At 42.7% G+C, this 24,037-nt stretch overlaps 1 protein-coding gene across 1 annotated transcript; it reads right to left on the bottom strand.

Annotated features, from left to right (window-relative positions):
- Positions 1-5,298: 5,298 nt before the first annotated feature.
- LOC310932790 (homeobox protein Hox-B9a-like) lies at positions 5,299-15,311 on the bottom strand (the record flags this gene model as incomplete). The annotated part of the gene is made up of 2 exons (XM_083896153.1): positions 5,299-5,534; positions 14,672-15,311. The coding sequence occupies 2 exons, from the start codon at positions 15,309-15,311 to the stop codon at positions 5,299-5,301; spliced, it is 876 nt and encodes a 291-aa protein (XP_083752279.1).
- Between the last annotated feature and the right edge of the window lie 8,726 nt (positions 15,312-24,037).

Raw genomic sequence — 24,037 nt, 5'->3', positions numbered from 1 at the left:
TTTGCTCCTTTAGCAACAATCTGAACATCATTGGTTGTAAGGAAAACATGTGAGGATTTGATCAAATTTGACACAGTTCCCTGGTATTTTACGGACAAAATAACTTGTTGATTAACTCCACGGTTCTCAAACTGCGCAACGTGGGACCACCAGTGGTACGTTAGCTTAGTTAGGAATTAGAGTAAAAGGAGAAGGATGATGAATGAGCAAATTATAAATCGGACTCCTGTAAAAAGTCTGTAGGTGAATAAACCACTGTATTTTAACAATGGTCATAATAATGGTGTTACTTTAAAAACCCAATATTTTCGCAGGTGGTACTTTGGTATAAAACGTTTCAGAATCACTGGATTATTAACTTTTTAAATAACTGATGAATGAAAATCATCATAGTTAGGTGCATATAGACCTATATGTTCCTAAGTTCTTACAAATGTTGCCTAAAAAAGCCTAAAAGCAAAATTCAAATAATGCAAAATATATATATACATATATATACACGTATATATATATATACGTATATGTATATATATATACATATTTATACGTATATATATATACATATTTATACGTATATAAACATGCATATATATACATAAACACATATATACATACATATATATACATAAACACATATATACACGTATATATACGTATACACATATATACACACACATATATATACACATATATATATACACACATATATACACACACATATATATACACATATATATATACACACAAACATGTACATATAAACATATATACATGTATATATATACATATATACACATATATACATGTACATATATACATATATACATATATACATGTACATATGTACATATATACATATATACATGTACATATATACATATATACATGTACATATATACATATATACATGTACATATATACATATATATATATTTCTTGTGAAATTAACAACACAAGCCAAAAAGGGTGTGGTGAGGTGAGGAGGAAGTGGAGGTGTGTGTTTGTTGTTGGGGGGGGGGGATGGGTATTGAGGAATTTGGACACATGACCTCAACAATTGTAGCTGCAGCCCTGCAGGCACCGAGTCTTGTTTTTTTGCAAAGACAGCAACTGGAATAAAACAATCAAACTGTCTCTGTCTGTCTGTGTGGTTCACGTTTACTGCCTGGTACAACTTCATTACAGCGATATTAATAATAATAGTATTATTGAAGATGTCTCCATCATCATCATCATCATGTGAGAGAGAGAGAGAGAGAGAGAGAGAGGGGCCTTGGTGGGAGGAAGTAGACTCGGTGTCTATATCTGAGTCATTCGGTGCAGAGACACAAACACAGGAACCTCTGCGGGCTGCGCGAGCTCCTAATGGACGGATGACGACGCCTTTAATGAATGCACTCATCTATGTGTGTGTGTGAGTGTGTGTGTGTGTGGGGGGGGGTAGTGGGGGCTGTTTAGGGCTTTATGACAGTCTTTTGGTGTTGCAGCCAAACAGACGCCCCCTCCTCCTCCTCATCCTCCTCCTCATCCTCCTTGTGTACAACTGAAGAGAGGGAGAGAGAGAGACGCATATTTTAAACACATGCTGCTGGCTCGTCCCGCTTCTTCCTCTCCCAGCCTCCTCTTCCTCCCCCTCCCCCTCCCCCCATACCAGAAGAAGAAGAAGAAGAAGAAACCGTCTGGAGGAATCTGACGAGAAGAAAAGCTGAGCTGCTGTCTCTGCAACTTCGTCTCTTCTCGTTCCAGCCACACTGACACCACACAGACCGACAGATACAGGAAGCTGCGTGTTCTCCCACAACACCCCCCCCCCCCCAAACCCACACACACACACACACCACCCCCTCCCCCCCATTCTCTTCTATCTCCTTTTAATACTCATTGACAAGACATTTGATGGTTACTGTAAAGTCAGCTCTTTAATAGGAATCCAGCATCAGCAGTGCCATCGCACAAGGAAACAAAGAGACACGGAAAGAAGAACACAGAAGAAAGAAGAAGAAGAGAGAGAGAGAGGAGGGGAAACATACACGAAGAACCAGGGACGTGGGGGTCATCTCACGTGGAAAGAGGGGATCAGAGTGAGAGGAGCTTCTCCTGCTCGTCAATAATAAAGAAAGCCTCTACTGTGGCCACATGGCTTAGATTTGTCTCATTAAAACAAGAAGGGACGAAAAAAAAATAACCATAAAAAAATCTAAAAAAAAAAAAACATATGAGACGGGAAACGTCAGGGAATAACAGCTAGAGAAATTAGAATAATCATAATTTATATTAAAAAAACAAATGGAAGCATCGCTTCGTCTTGGGCTCAAAGCCAAAAGTGTTAGTGTCCACTGTTAAGACAGGAGGAGCTCATCAGACTGGCATCACTCAGACAGTCAACAACAACAACAACAACAACAACAGAACCTAAGCAACATAAAGAGGAATATTTAAAAAAAAAAAAAAAAAGGGAACATAATGAATATTTTTACAGTAAGATGCCTTGTCCCAAAAAAAGAAAACAACTCATTCCAATAAGAAAGAAAAGACAGACGAGGTTACTAACATTATATACACAAACATAAATTAGGAATATTTCCTATACCAAAAAACTACTTCATCTTTTTTTTTTTTTTTTAAACTTTATCTTAATGTCCCATTAACTTTCTCCTCGGACAGATTTAACACACATAGATCTAAACCATGAAATAATAACGTCGCAAAATGACGCGAGACTTTGAGGCATGCGAGACCTATGTAAACATTTGTACTCCTACAGAGAGGATGTGATGCCGCTCAGTGTGTTTGTGTGCGTGCGTGCGTGCGTGTGTGTGTGTGTGTGTGTGTGTGTGTGTGTGTGTGTACTGCCATATCTTTATTATAGGGCCGTTTGTTGGATAAGAGCTAGTTTTGTTGTTAAAATTAAAAGTAGGTTGTTTTTTTACATTTGAATTATTATTTTTTTGCTATTGTCTTGAGCTAATTGTGCTAATTTTCTATGCTATATCTTTTTTTTTCCTGAGACCCGATCTTTAAAAAAAAAAAAAAAAAAATCGGATTATAGATTGGAGGATTAAGATTATGGATTGGAGTTATGCATTTAATTGTGACGGTTAAGGTTCGAGTGTAATGGAATGGAATGCAATGTATACGCGTGTCCTCACTAGCATTGTTGTACAAAAGTGTGTGTGTGTGTAATTTTGTTTTACTTGTAAATGTTGCTCGCGCGCTCACACTCTCTCTCTCTCTCACACACACACTCAATATTCGTTGTAAACGCTGTAAACGCCATAAAGCCAATGTGTTGTTTATGATCCGACCATAAAACTGCCATCGGACGCCATTTAACTGCGCCGACACTTCAAATAAGGCCACGGCAGCTCGGCCTTCTAACATATACTCTCTCACACACACACACAGACACACAAACACACACACACACACACACACATACACACACAGGCATCGGTGGAACTGCACAAACTCCTCACCAGATAATAATCCTCCGAGCTTATTACACGTAGACGCAGATGCACAGACCCAACGGTACATGTTGTGTGCAGCTGCTTTGTCCGTTTTTATTTATTATTTATTTAATTAAGAAGAAGAAGAAGAAAAACAACCTCCATAAAGGAAGTAAAAAAAAAAAAAATGATAATAATAAACCCTAAACATGTGAGCACAGTTCATGTCTTCAGTCCCAGGTTGCATTCAGACACTGTTGTGGCTCTGGGCTATATGTACTTCCTGAAATGAGAGAGAGAGAGAGAGAGAGAGAGAGAGAGAGAGAGAGAGAGACTGCCTTGCATAGCAGATAATACACAATATAGTTACTGTATGTATAAAAATAGAGCTGATTCTTTCTTAAAGTGTATGAGTGGAGACTGGAAGATGGAGCCAGGAGAGTGTTTTTCTTTCTTTTTTTTGCAAAATGTCATGTTTTTTCAACAATTTGAAAAAAAGAATATAAAATGTATATTATACCTTTAAAGGGTAAAACACAAAACAAACATTAAAAAGAAAAAAAAAAGTATGGGAGCCGGCGTGGCACCAAAGCGCACAGTTTGAGATGAAGCGAGTCAATGTTTGTCTGTTATTTCTCGTGTATTCTAAGCTGCGCTCTGTGGCTGGTCAACGCAACTCTCACTTCGATAAATCACACGCACAAAAAAAAAAAAGTGAGGCTTTAAAGGGTAAATGTAAAAACAGCAATGAGTCTGGTTTGAAATAAAAATAATCTGTGGGCTTGTGCTGTGCCTCCTCTCCTCTCCTCTCCTCTCAGTGGTTCGAGGCTGATGAGGTGACGCGGCGCAGGCGCGGTTATCGATAGCCGATACAAGTCGCGGATGAGCCGCCGCCGCCGCCGCTCCAGCTGCGCATAAAGCATCCGGAGACATGGCTGAAGTGTCGGGATCTACGATATCGACAAAAGACTAATCTCATCCCACGGTTGCTGAGTCGAGTTAAACATGGCGACGTCCAGCCCTCCTCCTCCTCCTCACCCTCCTCACCCTCCTCCTCCTCATTACTTAAACCGACAAACGGGAAACAAACGGCGGCTGTATCATCACCGACCACCGAGCGCCTTTCTAATCAAACGCGACCATCAATGAGGGAAACGAGAAGGGGAACGAGAGCGTGCGTGTCCGCGTGTCCACCCCCGCTCTCCCCCTCTGCTTATTAATGGTCATGTGAAAATCCGGTTTCAGCACCTTTGCGCGCGACGTGGCAATAAATAACTACTCAGAAAGAAAGAAAGAAAGAAAGACTCTCTCTGCATGTGCTACCCCACCCTGGACAAACCCACCCCCGGCCCTGGCTGTTTTAGCGTCACGATAGGCGGTTTGCGGGCTTCCTTGGCCAATTATCAAAGCCTAATTCATAGCATACTGTAATTAGATGAATATGCAGGACGCTGAAGTCACTTTATCAAACAGTTTCATGTGGAGCCGAAGCCATTTGACTGGGAACTGGTCCAGGAAGAGGGGGAGGAGGAGGAGGAGGAGGGGATGGTGGTGGTCTGTGCGCACTGATGCAGAGGTTCCACAGCCTCCCTCCATCGTCACATGGCGTGCGTGGCCTTTTATTGGGGGATCAATAAAGCAATCGAGCAGTCTGTAGAGTTTGGACTGAAGCTCACGTGGTCTAGTGACTCAGGGTTAGGAGCGATTAGAAACAGCGGTTATGTTTACAGTCCTCTTGAAGGCCATTTTGTGTTGTGTGGACATTAAAAAGAGGAAGGGGAGGGGGGGGGGGGATTTGGTGCCGGCGACACCGTACGAGCGTGCGTAAAGAGAGGTCAGTGTTTTTTTTTTAGTCCTTGGGCTGCTCCTTGCTCTGTTTCTTCATTTTCATCCTCCGGTTCTGGAACCAGATCTTCACCTGTCGCTCCGTCAGGTTCAGGGCGCGCGCCACCTCGTGCCGCCGGTCCCGCGTGAGGTACATGTTGAACAGGAACTCCTTCTCCAACTCGAGCGTCTGGTATTTGGTGTACGGGCACCGCTTCTTCCTGGAGGAGCGCGCGTGGAGCCAGTTGGCCGAGGGGTCATCTGAAGAAAGGAGGACAAAATAAAACATGAATTAAAGAATAAGGACACAATTAGGGTCTGATAACATTAAAACAAAGGAGAGAGAAACCCGTGCGTAAAACCTGTAAGACTCTGCAAATGACGCTTCGGTGCGTAAAGTAGGTTTATGGTGTCAGCGGGGCCACGCTGCTGACACAAATGGACACCACGTGAAAGACGGACGGCCTCTTTTTCAAGACACCGAAGCAATGTCATTTAAAATGGAAAAAAAAAATGCACAAAACGAATTCTCGTTTTCAATAATTAAAACTAAAGCAATAATTCACGGCACGCGTTCATACGAGGATTCAGTTTGAAGGTGACCTTCAGAGGGAAACGAGGACACGCCGCCATCATCGGGCTGACGAGATAATAACAGGAAAGATAATAAACCACATTCAGGGGAGAAAAAAAGAAATAAATACATAAAACGAACACCGAGGTTTTCGTTTGCCTTCTTTTTTTGTTTGTTTGCGTGAGAATGGTAATCACATCGCAGCTCTGCGCGCGCACACACACACACTGTCACTGCATCACTTCTGATTGCTCCTAAATTAATAAGCGTCAGGGAGATTTACGGCCCCGCCGGGGTTAGAGGAGGAAAATACTTCTTCTTCTGCTCATCCTTCGCCCTTCATTGCGCGCGCATTCGCTGTGATTCATTGTGATGTTGAGTCTTAAGGTCTGTCTCCTCTGAGCGCACACACACACACATGAACTGACTCATAAATAAGCGCGGCATCTATTAACACGAGGTTATGAAAGAGGTATTGATACCCAGCTCAATTTTTACCATCGCAAGCCCCAGCTCCAAGAAACGTATTTTTCCACACTGGGTGTTCTTCTCTGATGAGACAAAATTGCTTTTTCCTGTCTACCAAATACAGCCCCCCGCCCCCCCCACCCCACACACACACACACACACAAACAAACAACTACCACATCTACCCCACCCCTCTTTTACAGCCTTCAGACCAATGTAATTAGCACAGACTTCATGTTTGGAACGCATGGGTCTGCTTTAAGTGCTGTCTGAGTTCACCCTCTGCAGAGCAGTAGGCATCTCAGCTATGAGGCACTTTGCTGTGATCCTCAGGCCCTTTAAAGGACAATTCCACCCTAATCGTGATAATGGAAAGCAGCACCCTTTGCTCGGTTTCTTTTTTGGTGCACTTTACCTGTGCAAAGTGCTACCCGACCCGTCTTTTATTTACAGCGAAGCCGAAACAACGTTGCAGATTTATTCCTTTGCGCCACACGTTCATCTAAAACACATTCAGGAATAGAGTGCGAGGCGAAGGGCTGGTTCTGCTTGGCTTCCACTTTTACATCTTTCTAAATAAAACCTTTAACCGAAATCATTCCATGCGGTTAGGTCAGGCTCTTCCTCCCCCAGTAGAGTCAGTCACAGCTCAGCAAAAGCCAACAAAGAGCCTCTCCCCACTGGCTCAACAGACGGTAAAATAGAAATAAATGACATCTTATCTGAAGAGCAAAGACAAATACAACTTCTAATCATGAAGGTCTAAACAGACTGAAGGTGTGAACAGCACAAGTCAGATTTTGGCCACATCCAGATCTTAATGTGTCTCAAATCAGATTCCATTTCTTGTTTTGCCTTTTATCAGCGACAACCATGTCAAAGTCAGCTGCACACTCCAAATCTGACTCCAGGAGGAGATTCCACTCAACATGTATCAGTTTTTTTTAAAAGAAAAGAAAAACAGAAGTTCGATTTAAGAAGACGTTAGATGTTAGAAGAGTGTTTTTCTTCTTCTGAGGTCTTCCCGAGGCGATGAGGCCAAGCAGACATGGAGTCTAACGTCACAGTCAATTCTGGAATAAGTGACATCTGAATCCGTTCATGCAGCCCTTAAGAACCAAGTGCGACGACCGCAAAATAAATAAGTAATTTATTGAAAAGAAGGATTAAATGACTCCACCAGTTAAACCCAGATCAGCTCTGCAGGGCAGACGCTAATACTGGAGATGTTTCTGTTCCCTGTGTTGAATCTCAGCCTCAGTCCTCGAGAAGATCTTATCGCCCACAAGTCTGAGCACCGGCACCTTTTGACGCAATGTGAGAGCGGAATTTGAATTGGTGTGTCGCTTTCCCCTGAGGAGCCAGGCTTCACCCCCCCCCCCCCCCCCCACACACACACACACACACACACTGATGCTGGGGTGGAGGCCTCGTCTGTCTTCGATTTCACTGGCAATCTGTCACCGCGCTGACAGCCGCGCTTCGCTGCAACGGCTAAGGCAACTCGCACAACTGCATATGACATTTATAACAATGTCGCCCTTTCTCCAGAGTCGGGCACAAAGATCCGTTTCTGTGCGGCGACCGTGGGCGGCGATGAGTTTATGTTTGGAGGAGATTCTCTGTTGGATTGAGAAATGCGACTGTACAAAATGCAAAATGTGCAGCCTCAACAGTCAGTTAAATGGTGGAAAATCACTCTCGATTCGACATCTGTTCCCAAATTTGCCTTCTGAAATGAAAAAGTGTTCACATTGTGTATGCAGTTTTCAGGCGGATGAGACACAAATGGTGTTACTTTTGCTGCCTAAAGCAGAACCTGAGGCAGAACCTGAGAAATCAAGCATGCCCCATGTTTGATTGTCTGACTAATATCATCATTTGAATTCAATATGAATGCATCGCCATCACGATCACTACCTAACTGTGAAAACCCCCTCGACCGGATTCGTCAGAGCTAGCTTAACATAATTTCACGACACCATTAAAGTTTTAGGGGGGAAAACTGAACAAACAAGAACTCGCCTTATTACAGAATATTAAAGTTTTATGATTGATTGGGACAGAAGCTCGACTTTTAAAAAAAGATTTATGGCTTTGCTCTTTCAAAAACATCCAAAAGCAAGAATACTGTCAACCATGCTTCACGGACGGGAATCGATTCAAGATGGAATCCTGCACCAATGCAGGAAATAAATGGACAAAGCTAACGGTTGTTTTGGGGGTCTCGATTGCATCTCCTGCAGAGATGCTGAGACCGGTGCTGGTTCAGGGTTTGAAACTTCCAGCTAAAATGGCTGCCAGTGATAGTGTACGCGGGAATAAGCCTCTATCTGTACGTGGACCTGACAGAAAAATAACAAAAGCTGAGTTAGTCTGCAGCCGTCGTCAGTAAATACGTCCTTAATAAAACCCCCCCCTTGGAATCAATTTCCTCCCACATGGCCTGCATGTAGACGATCGATTTTACATCAGAGTAAAATAGTGTCTGGTATAAGGAGAAGAGGTGAGCTCAGGCCGGAGGGCGAAGCATGCAGAAGGACCTCGACAACCTTTTTGTCATGGGTGCTTTGCATCCTCCGGGTGTACAATCAAATCAACGGCCATTTATTACCATGTACGTTGCGATGCAACCGTGCGGCTGTCGCCCAGGGAGATGAAGCAGCTGAGGAATGGGAGACGATTGTAGGCGTTTGTATCTAACGCCTACAGCGGTCCAGAGGAGTATGTTGAGTGTGTGTAGGCCGGATGTGATCATACCAGTGCAAGACTACCGTTCAAAAGTTTGGGCTCACTTAGAAATGTCCTTATTTTTGAAGGAAAAGCACTCTTTTTCTAATGAATATAACATTAAATGAATCATAAATACACTCTATACATTGTTAATGTGGTAAACGACTATTCTAGCTGCAAACGTCTGGTTTTTAATATGTACATAGGTGTATAGAGGCCCATTTCCACTGTTCTAATGGTATGTTGTGTTTGCTAATGGTGTTTGAAGGCTATTGGATGACTAGAAAACCCTTGAAAACCCTTGTTGTTATTTTGAATAAAAGTCATTAGTTCTAATCTTGTCAATGTCTTGACTAAAAGTGAATGAATAAAAGTCTGACTTTTAATGGAAAACACAAAACAATTGTACAGGTGACCCCAAACTTTTGAAGCAAAGGTCAACAATGGAGGACAAGGATTCTGTGTCCATTTCAAGCTTGGTTTTGTCCCTAGACTCTTGACTCTCTGTGGACAAATGGACAGCGTCTTTGGCGCCATCCCCTAAAAACTATGACTAAAAGAGCCCTACGCAAATTTTCACAATGGAAATTCAACGCGTTGCACAAACGTACCAAAACTGAACGGAACTGTGCCGTCAGTGGAAAATGAGGGCTGCTTCGTTTTGTTTAATTTCCCACTCGTTTGCCATGCACATTACGGTTTGGAACATAACAACAACCAGATCTGGCTTGCGTTTTCCGCCACAGGGTGTGTGTGTGTGTGTGTGGGCCCGGTGACGGTGAAGGCTGAGTCAGCTACATATGACGGCCGTGACTTCACACCAGCACAGTGTTACCCATCAATACGTTCCACAAAGACAGGCAAAAACAACAAACCGTAAGAGGGGTCGTAAACATCGAGTCACAGCGTGAACTTCCTGACGCAATTTGCGGTATTTAAAGATGGCACATTTGACATTTTCCCCTACAGTTGCGTGGGAAGGTTGAAGGGTGAACCACTGTGCTTGGTAACCCCAATCACTGGTACTGTACGGATTATTTTGGTTCTCAGCGTCTAACAATGAAAATGCAAGAAAACGTGAACAGCAACAGACGACATGGACGAAGACACCGATGTAAACTGCGTGTTCTAGTGTTGTCCTGTGGTGTCTTTTGTCCATTTATGTGAGACAATGGCGACGGATGCATGGAAACAGGGAGCCAAAATGGCCACAAGACTAATATCGCAGCCCAATCTCCTTCCCCTCGCCGTTTCTCCTTCCCTTTGCAATTTCACCCTAATAGTCCCAGAAACTGACCTCTCATATATCCCAAAGGCACGTTATTACATTTCCTGGAGTCGTATTTTATTCTCCCTCCAACGCCGCCACCCCCCAGACACACACACACACACACACAGTCCAAAACCTTTCAACCCCCCCCCCACCACCACCACCACCTCCTCCAACATCCCAGCCACCCAACAGCAACACGGCCAATTAATGAGGGTTGTTCACCTGGCATTGTAACTTAATAAACTTCAGGGGTAATAACTTTCTCTTTGTGCCCGGCAGCGTTAGCGTTAGCAGCAGCATCAGCATCAGCACAGAGACTGAAGTGTAACCTTGTAGTTTATTCTGGATGACTGCCCAGCACCAACAACACAAAGGGATCCTGTAGCTGGGAGCTGGATTTCACTGGATGTGATGTTTTTAAAAAAAAAAAAGGTATAAGATTCTCACTTTGAACGCTATACCATAACTGAGGAGAACCGAGATCTCAGCTTCCTTAGGCTTAGACTGGCTTTAAAAGCTCCAAATGCGTTCCGTCTACGTATCAAAAAACACGTTTCTTGAAGGGTTTTATAATCCCACGTCACCCATTATGTCTCATGTGCATCGTGTTTGCTAAGCTACCGCTATCGTTTCCCACTGTGTCTTGAAACGCCCCTGCTTTGTGAAATCACTCGAGACAAGTGTGCAAGAATAAACCAAATCCTGAAGGAGAATTGACACAAGTGTAAAAGGTACAGTGTGTGGGATTGAGTGGCATCTTGTGGTGAAAGTACTAAATAAAAATCAACAGAGTGTTGCTCTCCTAAAGTCAGTGAATCCATGATCGGTAGACTCCTACGATACAGGAACAGGCAGACTCTGTGGAGGAGAGCGCCCACTATTTATGTAGCTATAAAGACAATTTTAATTTGACTGAAGGAAAACACATTATATGCCAATAAAAACATGATTGTTAATATTATATTGCATTAGCTTACCTCCTAAACCCTACACACACACTGTGCCTTTAAAGGGACTGTTTATGAGGAATGTTCCAATAATGAAAACAAGATACGAGGCCACACATTTTGCACAAAGGCCTAAAACGAGAGCATAAAATCGAGAGTTTTCCGACATTGGTTTTTAACACGCTGCAACAGTCTCTCACACAAAGCCAATTAAAAACAGGTGGACGAAGCCAAATGTGCATCTCTGTGTGTGTGTGAGGAGCAGGGGAGGTGATATAAATCTCAGCCGTGAGCTGCTTTGATTAAACTCCAGCAGCTTCCAGTCTGAGGACCATGTTGCATTTGAGGCAATAATCATATGGGCTTGCATAGATGTGTGTGTGTGGGTGTTTGCACCCATGCAAAATGGCTGCCAGGCGAACAATAGAGCAAATGGCTCCAGTAAAAAAAAAAAAAAAAAATCTCCCACTATAACCTGCCAAAGCAGCCCAGTGCAGCACATGCAGGGCGAGAGAGGGGGAAAAAACACAACAACACAGCAACAGCTCAGAGAGAAGGATGTGTCTAAACAGGGCCATGTTTCACTGCCACACAGTCAGACTGGCACACGCACTGTCACTGGTGGAAAGTCCAATAACTCAGGCTGGAGGCTGATGGGCTCCATCTAACCCTTAACCAGCTCTCCTCCATGCCTGATGGATGGCGCACTCAGTTGGTGTAATAAGGTGCCTGTGTGTGTGTGTGTGTGTGTGTGTGTGTGTAGCGATAAAGTGTGCATATCAATGTGTGTGCGTGCAATTTGTTTTTCCTTCTCCTGAAAAACGGTCCAGAGGACGGAAAGGGAGGGTTAAGGGGGGGTGATTACTCTCCCTCGCGTTCCCGTGCGTAAAAGCGCTTTTACGCACACGCAAAAATAGTGCAGGAATGTATCCAGCGACGGGGGTTTGAAAGAATCCTTTTATTGTATATGCAATTCAAAACGAAAGAGAGAGAAATTTGACATAAAAAGAACACGTTTAATAATAATAATAACTTCATCTCCGTTTCAAGTGGAAAAAAAAAAAAAAGATTCGGAGCGAACCACACAGCCGCGCGCGCCAACACTTGATAGATTCAATGCTCCTGTGAGTGCGAGTGATGGCTGAAAGGGCTCGAACCCGTGTTCTGCGTTTTCTGGCCAAAAAATCTCGACGGCTTTATAGCAGGGATTTCATGGCAGGTGAATTATTATTATTATTATTGCAGTGAGTGAGCAGATGGATAAAACAGCGACTCTGATGCTGCTGCTGCTGCTGCTGCTGCTGCTGCTGCACGAGCTGACTGTAAACCATAATATTATATGTAAATATATAAAACAGCGAGTGGATTATTATAAATATACAACCACAGATGAATTGAAGAAGCACTTTAACTTTAAATGTTAATTTATGAAAATGGAACAAGAACAAAGGCGAGAAATATGGCACAAAATAATGATTTAAATCATGATTGGCCTATATTTTTTTAAAGAAGACCATTGTCTTCTCTGCAGTCACACGCTACTGTGGACAGTTTATTATATTCACTATTATTAATATGGGTCACGAAATGTCTATTTTACTGAGAAGTGTTTTTTTTTTTTTTGCTGTGCGCCTCCATCCCGCGCGCGCTCATGATGGACTGTCTCATTCCCCTTTTTATGATTTTTAGGAGAAGACGGAGCGCGCAAAACGCTGACTTATGGAGGATGGTTTCAGCTGACGGACACACACGCACACACACACACACGCGCGCACACACACGGATGGAGAGGATGGAGACAGGGGGGCGCAGGCGCAGACAATGAACTGGTTTATCCTTGTTGTTGTGACGATGTTCGCTCCAGAAATGTGTCGCTTCAGAGGAACATTTGGGCAGAAATGTGACAGAGATTACGCGCGCACACATACAAACACACTCACACACACACATATATATATATATATGCACACGGGCCCGCGCTTGTACAGAGAGGCGTAATGATGGAACGCTGTTGGCCGAGGAATTCATATCACAGCGAAGCAGACAACAGTTGAGGCTCTGTTGTTGTTGTCTGAGCGGCCTCCCACAAAGCCCAACACCACATACACTCATGCCGATGCTGCTGCTGCAGCAGCTACTGAGGGGACTGCGCTTACAGCCAAAGAACGTTACTGTCCATTACTGTCCCTGCAGCTCGTTTGTAATGTGAAGCATGTGCGACTTTTGCTCTGGAGAGATTGTTGTTGGCACGAGGAGCTCTGAGGCGCAGACGCACGCGAGAGCGCACGGATGTGTGGAAAAGACGCGACAGCGACAACAATAGGAGCTCCATCGGTCATGCTCACAGACTGGGTCTGGATCCAAATATAGATATAGGTCGCGGGGCTTTTTCTTTTTTTTGGCATCAATGCATTTGTTGAACATTATCCAGCCTTTTACATGTACACAGAGCGCAGAAAATCACGTTATCAAACACAGATTTCCATGAAAATTTAATTTTTCACTGATAATATAGAGTGTTATAGAATGATGTTACATTATGCACAATTCTGATGTTATGTTGGTGAATCGGCTGCGTCTGTACATGAGGATAAACGCACCAGCATCTCTTCAAACAAGGCAGTGCGCATGTTCCGACTATAAGAAGCATCATTGTGCCAAACTCAGCAACACCGTGAGCTCTCAGACTCACACATTTAAAGATAAAGAGCAACAAATTATGAAAAGAACCCTAGTTTTATCGATACTCTACAGTCTCTTTATTAGTTTTATATTTGATTGTGTTTTTCCTCAGTGCACTTGGGAGCACCTGCTGCGAAATAACCCCCCCACTGCCCACTCTCTGAAACTTTTAACGCAAAAAGCTCTCAAGAAACATCCCGATCTCCCCCCTCCCTCCTAAAGCTCTCTGTAATGATATGTTCTCTGCATATTGTGCATGAAATGATGTGCTTGCTTTGGGCTGATGCCACAAACTACAACGAGCCAGAGTAGTTTGTTTTTTAAATGTTTTTTTTTTTAGACTATGATTTGAGGATGAACGAGACCCTTCAACATAGAAATCACAAATCCAGCTTTGAGTTTATGTCCATTTTAAGCCTAATTTGCTGCTTATAAGAGAGAGAATGCTGTCATAGAGTCGTGTGGGCATCACATCAGTAAACTAACACAGAATATAGGTCAAGCATCTCTGCTCCTACGGGAGCCCGCTAGTAACACACGGATGATTCGGGGTCCCAAAAAAAACCCCCTGTAAGTGCAGGGAGCAGAAGGTGGGGGCACTTTGGCTCTCCGGCTCTTTGTTCTTGTTTTATGGCGGCATTAAAACCATTTACAATCTCGCACTCCACGCTCGCTCTCTTTCTCTCTGTCGCGCGCGCTATTTCCTACTTTAATAACTTACTTTGATCTATGCCGTCTTTGTCCTCGCTCCCCTCACAAATGTCCTTATTTTCCTCGAACCGCGCTCCGGGGATGGCGGCCGGATGATGGCTCCCGGACGAGGTCGACGCCAGGATGTACGTGGTGGTGGTCTCGTGCTGGTGCTGCTGTCCGCCCAGCTTGGCCGAGATCTCCCCGCCGAGGTGCCCGAGCTGCGGCTCGAGCTTAACCTGTCCAGCCTGGCCCTGGCCCGGGACAGAGTCGGAGCCGCGCGGAGGGCAGTCCAGCCACGAGCGGAGGTACCGAGTGTCCGCGGCGGGCACGTGCTGAGTTGGGATGTACGGGTGGTAGACGGTGGGGAGGCCACTGGCACCATTGTGCGGACTGAAGGGGCTCCAGGACGGAGAGAAGACCGGGGGCTTCGGCTGGAAACTGCATGATGGATAGGAGTCGGGATGAGGATGCTCCGCGTGCGCGGCGCCTCCAGGCTGCCTCCCGCCCGCCGCTGCTGCTGCCGCCGCCGCTACCGCTGCAGCCGCGGCGGCGGCGCTGGAGCCGGAATACTGGACGCTGGGAAAGCGAGTCGGGGTCGAGAGTTCATCGCTCTCGTGACTTATGATGGAGTCCACGTAATAGTTGCTCAAAGTCCCAGAAATGGACATTCTCGGACATTATCTGCACGCGGAAGGGAAAAAAAAAAAGGACGCCCGCGAGTTCACTCTGCAGAGAACAAGAAGAGAGACATGACGAGGGTTTTCCTCTCTTCCTCTTTCTTTTTTCTCTTCCTCTGTTCGGTCCTGTGCTCGCTCTCCCCCTCCCTCCCTTTTCCTCTATCCCTTTCTCTCTCTCTCTCTCTCTCTCCTCTCGTCCTCTTTCCTTCCTAACAACTTGCTCACTATAGTGAAACAAAGTGCTACAGCGCTCAGTCTCGAACCACCGTGCAGATGAGGAGGAGGAGGAGGGGGGGTGGTATGAGTGTGCGCGTGCATATGTGTGTGTGTGTGTTGGGAGGAAAGGGGGGCTGTGCGCGAGGCGCAAACTGATTGGCCGGACCTTTTCTTCGAGGCCGATAAAGCGTCAATGGAGCGTAAATCAATCCTGAACGCTGGCCTTTTCTCCCTCTCCTCTCTCTTAATAGATTACCCCCCCCCCCCCCCCTCTAAATAAATTGTCTTGTTTATATGCAATATGCAAAAAGGACAGTTCTTCAGCGTCGAGCCTGTGCGTCTTATATGGCTGCTGTCAACTCGCAATTATACAAACGCGTCGTCTGGACGAGCGCAGGGCCTTTAACGTAGAGCGCGCGCGCGATATTTTTTTAGTTAATTCATCCGTTTAATATTGATTTACGCAATCAAAACACACACGCGCGTGCTTCTTTATTCCTCAACACGGTCCAACTTGTGCACGAGCATCAGCTTAAATCACTCCGGCTCCGCTGTCTCAAAACACCATTAGTGTAAATAGCAAAAAGAGTTTTCTCTCCATCCGAGAACAGTGAAACTCGCACCTACACGCGTTCAATTATTTAGCCGCTCTCTAAATCCGCTCGGAAGGTTTTGTATGCTCCGAACAAGCGCCTGACACTGTTTTATTGGCAGATTAAGAGTCATTTTTTTGTTAACGAGCGCCATTAAATCCGCGTCCTGCGTGGTTCTGCCCCTTGTCTTAAGAGCGCAAACTACTTCAACTAGTTTTGTGTGTGCGTGCGTGTGTGTGTGTGTGTGTCTCGGGGTCTGTTTTAATACCATAATAAAATCTTACATGAGGGCGGCTGCTTTGGTTTTTATAGGGCTGATATATGGCCTGTGGTGGTGCGGACCGTAAACGCGACTGTGAGGCTGTCGCAGCCTTTACTCCCCGGTCGGGTAAAGGGCGCTTCTCAGTCAGCGGTCAGACCGCCATGAGTGCGCACCGCACGGGCCTGTGGAGACCCGGTGGAGGTGTCCGGGGGTTCCGGGGGTCCGGGGACTGGATGCTGAATGAACGGAACAGCGCAGGTCACCTCACCTGGCTTCTGGATACAAAGGGAACCGTGAAGATCGGCAGCGACAGAGAAGGTCTAGACTTGGAGAGGCCGACACTTCCCCTGCTGACCTTAATCAAAGTCACCGGGATTCTAAGTGTTTATATTTCTTCATAATAATCACAGACGCCGGAGTCTTAGAGTCTTTGGGGAAGGCGCGACGCTGCTGGCCCGAGAAGCGCGCGGCTGTAAATCTGGAGAGTTCTGCGCGTATGGCACACACTCGGTTATTTACGACAAATAAATGTGAACTGCGCGTTGCTTATGGGGGCCAACGTCTTTATTTATGGGGATGGCTGTAGCGCAGCTTTCAGGTCTGCTGTGGAGAAATGATGAGTTGGAGAGGAGAGACAGACAGAGCGGCTGTGGGTTTTTTTTTTTTTTTTTACACGTTTCAGGAGCAGCAACGAAAAAAAATACAAAAAAAAACTAAAAGTCCTCCAAACATCCAGCGTCCAGCTTCCCCCTGGAGACCGTGTCCGCCACATTCCTATGTCCTTCCGGCCTGAAAGACCCACTTTCAGCTCCAGCTGGATGCCAGCGAAGCAGTAAGGACCAGACAAGGAAGTGAACAAAACGTTATTAACGCGTAATGTGGAACATAGGAATCCGTGCGTAAAGGTATTGGATAATGGTGCCAAATGAACGAAAGGTAGTAACTTAATGTATAGCTTGACTGTTTTTGCTCTGCTCCATCCAGAATTCAACAAGGATTCTTTTTCCTCCCTGCCTCGTCAGCCATACCACCCTGACCCCATTGGCCATGTTTGCAACATGTTTCGGGGCAGAAACAGACTTTGTTTTGCACTCAAGAGATGCTCGGGATATTTTTCCCAGTCAAAATGGCCTCCCCCTCAGACCGCAGCCTGTGGGAATTTTAATTTTCTTTCTCTTTCTCTCCCTCTCTCCCTCTCTCTCTCAGAGGGCCTCCGCCCTGCAGATTGGGCTGCCAACCAGACATCGCGTTAATTGGAGACACTGGTGCAGAGCGAGCGAGCGAGAGAATGAAGAAACCTTGAAGACATTATCTGTAAACCGCCTTCGTTTTCTTCACGTTCCCCTCTTTGCTTGAACAGCAGTGACACACACACACACACACATATACACACACACACACCAAAATATTCCGAGAAAATCATTTCATTAACTCGTTTTTTTCACACGCGCTCGTGTTTTCCAAGTAGAAAACAGTTTTTACGCGCAGGAATTTGCCCTCGTTAAGACACAAACAATGGGTAATATAGTAATAAAGTCATATATGTGGAGATTATACAGCCTCGTTACATCATAATGTTCCTGCTCATTACTAAAGTGGACAAAGAAAACAAAAAGAACCCTTTTAAAACTTTTTTTTTTTGGGGGGGGGGAGGGATTTCACACAGATTTCTCAGCTGATGCGATTTGGCTAAATTTACTGAGAGATAATGATTGCGACCATTTCAAATGGCGTTTAAGGTTTACGAGCTACCAATAAAAAGAAAAAGAAAAGTACCTACAGTGCAATAAAAGAGCGTTTATACTCGACTTTTCAAGCACAGGACTTGACTTTTATTCCCTCATAAGACGCTGCAGTGAACGGACATAAAGGAAGTTTAATAAGGACAAAAAAAAGTAAAAAAAAAATAATAATGAGCTGTGAAGATTTGAAGTTACACAGTCGAAGCTGTCACAGAAGAAGACGAGCTGTTGATTTGAAATACCGACATGTGAATTCCAGGCGGCAATTTCCTCCCATTTCTTTTTTTCCACCCTCCCTTCATGGAGACTTTATTTCCACAAAAAGGGCCTGGATTTAGAAAACATAAATTTAGACGGTGTTTTTAATTACACTGTACACTGCGCCTTCACGAGGTTTGGTGTGTACGTGCGTGCGTGTGTGTGTTTTGAAAGTGAAATATTGTCTGGAAAAAAAAAAAGAGCACAGGGAAACAAAAATATCCATAAGAGTATAATTAGTGAGGCATTGTTTTAGGGCTTGGATAACGCAGGGTTTCTTCGTGAAATGTAAAATTAACTTGGAAATAAAACACCTACAATAATAACTAATTATTATTATTATTATATAAATCTTAGATTTAAAAAAAAAAACCTTTCCCCATGTAGTAATGTGTGTGTTTCATTATTATTTATATATTAAAGACAACATTATTTCCACGAAATCAACTCCAGTTAAACACTCATAAAAAACTACGCAATGCAATATGAATTTTTATTTTATTTAGGATAATACAATCTGGATTTGGGATTAAATTAACAAAGATTACTGGACATAACGCTGTGTGTTTTTGTTTTTTCTTGATCTGTGTTCGAGCCGCCGCTCGTGGCCTGTAATTATGTTACACTGCAACTGGTAAAACTGCACAAATAGCGGATTTTATCTCGCGTTTCATCAGACGAAACGGATTTTATTTTCATCTATTTCAATATATTTTGTGGGAATAAACATATTGTAAAATCAAAATCTGCAAAACTTGATAATAAAAAACTAGTACGAATACCTGATTAGCTTTAAATTAAATTTAAATATTGGATTTAAGGGAATACTGAGCACTCTATGGCATATTTATTTGATATTTTATACGCAAATATTATATAACAGGACATTTTTGACCCTGTAATGATTTTGAGTGTGGAATATCAGTATCACCATTCCTATACACTCTCCTGATTGTATATACTGTACATCCGGGTGTGATACAGTCCACAGGCCAATAAAGCCAACAACAACAACAACAACAAACACTTAAAGAAGACCATTAAGGAGCCTCATTTGCAGGAGTCTTGTGTTTTGATGACAGCGCCTCACAATAAAGGCTCGTGAACACGATAACCCGCGCGTGATTGATACGAGCGATATATTTTAATAAGAGCCGCAGCTCGCGGGGCCTCGTAGATCATCGTGTTCAGCATCACATCATCAAGGTCCCGGATGAAAAGTCGTCCACGTGCAGCGAGTCTCCCCGAGTCTCTTTACAGCTCAGATGCTAAAGTTGTCTTTGTTAAAAAAAATAAAAAAATAAATAAAAAAAAACCAAGTCAGGAGAGGGTTGTTAACTGACTTGTCCGTGCACGTGACGTGACAGCAGGGAGAGAGTGGACTTTAACAGGACTGAGACGCAGCAGCAGCATCATCATCCTCAGCATCAGCAGCATCAGCATCAGCAGAGCCACAAACGCCCTGAGACCCATTTCATGGACCAGAGTCCAGCTGCTGTCCCTCCTCGCCACAGTGGATATAAAAACCAAATACTTTATTAAAAATCTGCATAATTAACATTTTTTGGGGGTCACTCAACAGCTGCGCACGTGTCACGTGTCTGATTGTCAATCAATTCATTACCAATTTTTTTTTTTCGGATTGGGAATTAGGGAGAAGGAATAATAAAGCATATGAATAATAGTCCCTGCTGTCCGCAGTCTCTGCATCATTATCTGTTTTAGATTGACTTTAACGCTTGAATATGTTTGATATTTCATGCCGTATATTCAATATTGAAATATTATTTCAGCCTTTTAACGCGTCTCTGTGTAATGCTTCAAAATAAGGGTAAACAGATTAACATCAAATGCTCTCATGCGCATTTATTAACTGTCAATTTATGTTTTTAAATAAAGATTTAATCATGTTAATGATGGAATCAATACATATGTAATTCAAGAGATTATAAACACACAGTAATAATTGCTTATGTAGTGGAATAATAACTACTTAACTTTAACTGAGCATTTATTAACCTACATTATTGCCCCTTACTATAGTATCAGGGTCACCAGGAGCAAACATATAGGCGAAGTAATACTGAGCAGTAGTTTGTTATGATTATTTAGTGGTATTAAACTTAAGGGAAATACATTTAAAAATATATATAATTCAATAAAAAACAGTCAGTTAACAGTTATTAGTGGCATTAATTGTAGTTTTATAGACCCTTGCAAAAAATCTGAATAAATTAATGGATGGTTAGTTGGTAAAACATGAATTAACTGTTCATTAACTGCTTATAATGGAAATTAAGAAATGTTTAATGAATATACCCTTATTGTAAAGTGTAACTTAAAATGTTTTATTTCTATAAGAGTGTTTTTTTTCTTTAAAACTGCTTATAATATCCCATAATGTATCATATAAACAGCCCTATATGTAACACTACATCATATATTGCTACATTATTGCTAACACACAGCCCCAAAGGCCAGGATCATTCAACAAACAAACACCATTAAAATATGTGAAACAACCACAACAAAACAACAAGGGAACCATCTTTGGACAACACAATAATGTATATAACAACAACAACAACACATAAGGACCATTAAATGCCATTGAAATAATAAATAAAGTTAAAATAATTATCAGAAATAGCGATAGCTATTGATTAAATGGTAAGCAAAGCAAAGAAGTATTAAAAACATGATAATAAGTTCATTCATGAACATTAGAATCAAGTTAAGATGCACGTTAAATATCAAAATATGAAGTATTTTAGGAACTAAAAAAATACTGTTGTAAAACTAACGGATAATTCAATAAAAACAATTGAAAACAAGGAGCAACTCGTGAAAGTGTCTTCTCTAATAAAGAGGCAGCGAATCACACAGGAAACAGTGAAGCATGTTGTTAAAAATATCTGAAAACTAATCGACATACACGTGATTTTGTGACATTCTGAGGTTTGGAAATTGTTGCTCAGGCAGCATTCCTGTGTGTGTGTGTGTGTGTGTGTGTGTGTTATTTTTCCCCTCATTACCATAAAACACGAGTGCACCAGTGTGATGCTGCAGCACAGAGGGCTCCTCCATCTCACGTCGTCACCTCACAGTTAACCTTCACTCTGCATTAGACGTAAACCCCTCTGTAACCAAATCATGACCTCATTTCCACCAAATATGCGTCTGTGAACGTTTGTTATTGACATTAAAACATCACTAGTTTGTGTTTCTCTTTATTTCCTCTTTATTATTATCATCATTTCGTCTAAATCGCTGTGGGTTCATCTCAAGCTTTCCGAGTCATCATGACGCTGTTTTAATTAGCTGGCATGCCTGCTTTTTTTTTTCCGAGGCTCCATCTTGACTCATGTTTTTTTTTGCTATAGTGCTGCTGCTCTAAATGAACCACTAAAGCATTTGCAGCAAACACTTCATTCCCCCCCCCCAGACTTAATATACGTGGTATATAAGCCACAATAAAAGGCTGCTCTGCTTTTCCATTTAGCTCCAAATGACTAACAGAGACGTTTCCTGAGGACAGTTTGGAGCGGTTGATGGTAAAGGCTGAGTATTATCTCAGTACAGTGAGACTCTGAAGAGTTTCACTCCACACTTCCTGTTTGGCTGTTTATGGGCCCCCATTGAGCCCACATGGTCCTTACACTACAACCTCAGGGCCGGCCCCAGCCTTTATGGGGCCCTGAGCTGATCTTTACACCTCAGAGTTGGACGGTGTTTGACTATTACTGATGCGAGCTGCAGCTAACCATTATTCATGTAATCTATGAAATGTCAGAAAACGTTATCAGTGATTGTCAAACGTGGAAATGACGATGTTCTCCAATGTCTTTGTTTGGTCCACAAACCAAAATGATTCACTTTTAATGATTTCTTTGTTACGCTGAGCAAAGACACGAAGAAAAAGTTCACATTTAAGAAGCTAAAACGATCAGAAATCCTGTTTTAATCGTGAAAAAAGCTTCAAACCGATGAATCGATGATCAAAATAGTTGACGATTAATTTAGTCATCGATGAATATATTCATTATTTCAGCTCTATTATCAATATAAATGCAACAGGATAAAATTGCATTCATTATAAGTGTGTTGTTTACACCAAAAAAACAGTGTCACTCTTGTTTTTTAACCTTACAGGGCAGTAAAATAACAAAAAATGGCTAACACTTTATAATAAGTACACACTATTAGCATTAGTTTAGCATGAATACTCATATTGAGGAGGTGGATGCTGATTGGCTGCTTGAGTACAGCAGCTACTTGGACGCCTTTATCACCGTGTTTATAAACTACATACTAATAAAGGATGAATTCAATATTTATGCATGCTTATGCTAATGCTAATAGCATGTACTTATTATAGTGTTACCCCAAAAGTGGCCAATAGCATTAATTTGCACTTAACCAGTTTCGATATCTTAATATATTTGTATTTTTGTGGCTTTTCCATTCCACAGTTCCAGCACCGTATGCTCCATATGCTCGACCAGATTGAACTATACTAGCTTTGGTATCAGCAACATTGTTTTCCATCACTTCATAGTAACTGTATCCACCCCAACGACACAATCACCGAATACACAACCCAAACGCAAACAATAGACGACCCAAACAAAAATGGCCGCTTTGATTCTTGGATCTTGACGTCACGAGGATTCGGTGTAAGTGAATCATTAGAATGAGATTAGTTCAGCACTTCCTGTCCGACAGTCACTGAACTAAAACACGACTGAATGGGTTGTGATTCGACTCAGGATCGTTGTGTTGTCGTTAAATACACTAAACTCTACTGTTAAATATCGAGTTTCAGACGTTTCCTTTGCTAAATGTTGGAGATTGACGCATGTTTTCAGGATTTTTAAAGTCTTTTTAACTGATCTACAGTTCGGAATTGTTAAAAAATACACCAAGTACCAGGTACTATCACAAAAACTGATGGTGTATCCTGCTGTTTCCTATATACGATATGCTAATCTTAGTGTGTAGTAAATATCATGAAAAAATGATTCTGTCAATTAAAACAATCAACAAAATGTCAAATAAAGCACTAATAACTTCCACTTTTCAGGGATGTAACCGATCATAGTTGGTTGGCATAGTGAAGATAATTTACCTTTACATTTATTTATCATTTAACTAAGTCATTAGATGGTGAGTGCAATACATTCATTCATCCAACACCTGTATCTGACAGGGAAGTCCTCACTGAGACATCCTGCAGTCAAAGGATCATCACAGCGTCACAAAGCAGTAAATACAAAAACGACACAGAGACGGTAAAACAAAACACAAAGTACAGCAATAATAAGTCATCATTTATCACTTTAAAACTATACTACACACACACACACACACACACACACACACACACACACACACACACAGCTGTGTTGTTGCTGCATGTGTTCATGAGATGGAACAAGGGAAAAGGAAGAGGATGATTGAGTGAATGAGATAAAAATTTTATTTGGGGGTGTTAAGGTGATTTACGGGTCATGGTAGAACGCAGGTGGTGAGGGAGAGATTATGGGATGGCTCTATCAGTCAGAGGTGATACAATATGACTGATATTCAGCTTTTTTGTGTTGTTAAATGTTTACAAAGATGTATGTATCCAAACCACAAAAATAT

The sequence above is a fragment of the Microchirus variegatus genome (genome assembly GCF_963457635.1).
Source record: "Microchirus variegatus genome assembly, chromosome: 10".
NCBI classification, from domain to species: domain Eukaryota; kingdom Metazoa; phylum Chordata; class Actinopteri; order Pleuronectiformes; family Soleidae; genus Microchirus; species Microchirus variegatus.
This window is presented reverse-complemented; position numbering and strand designations above follow the sequence as displayed.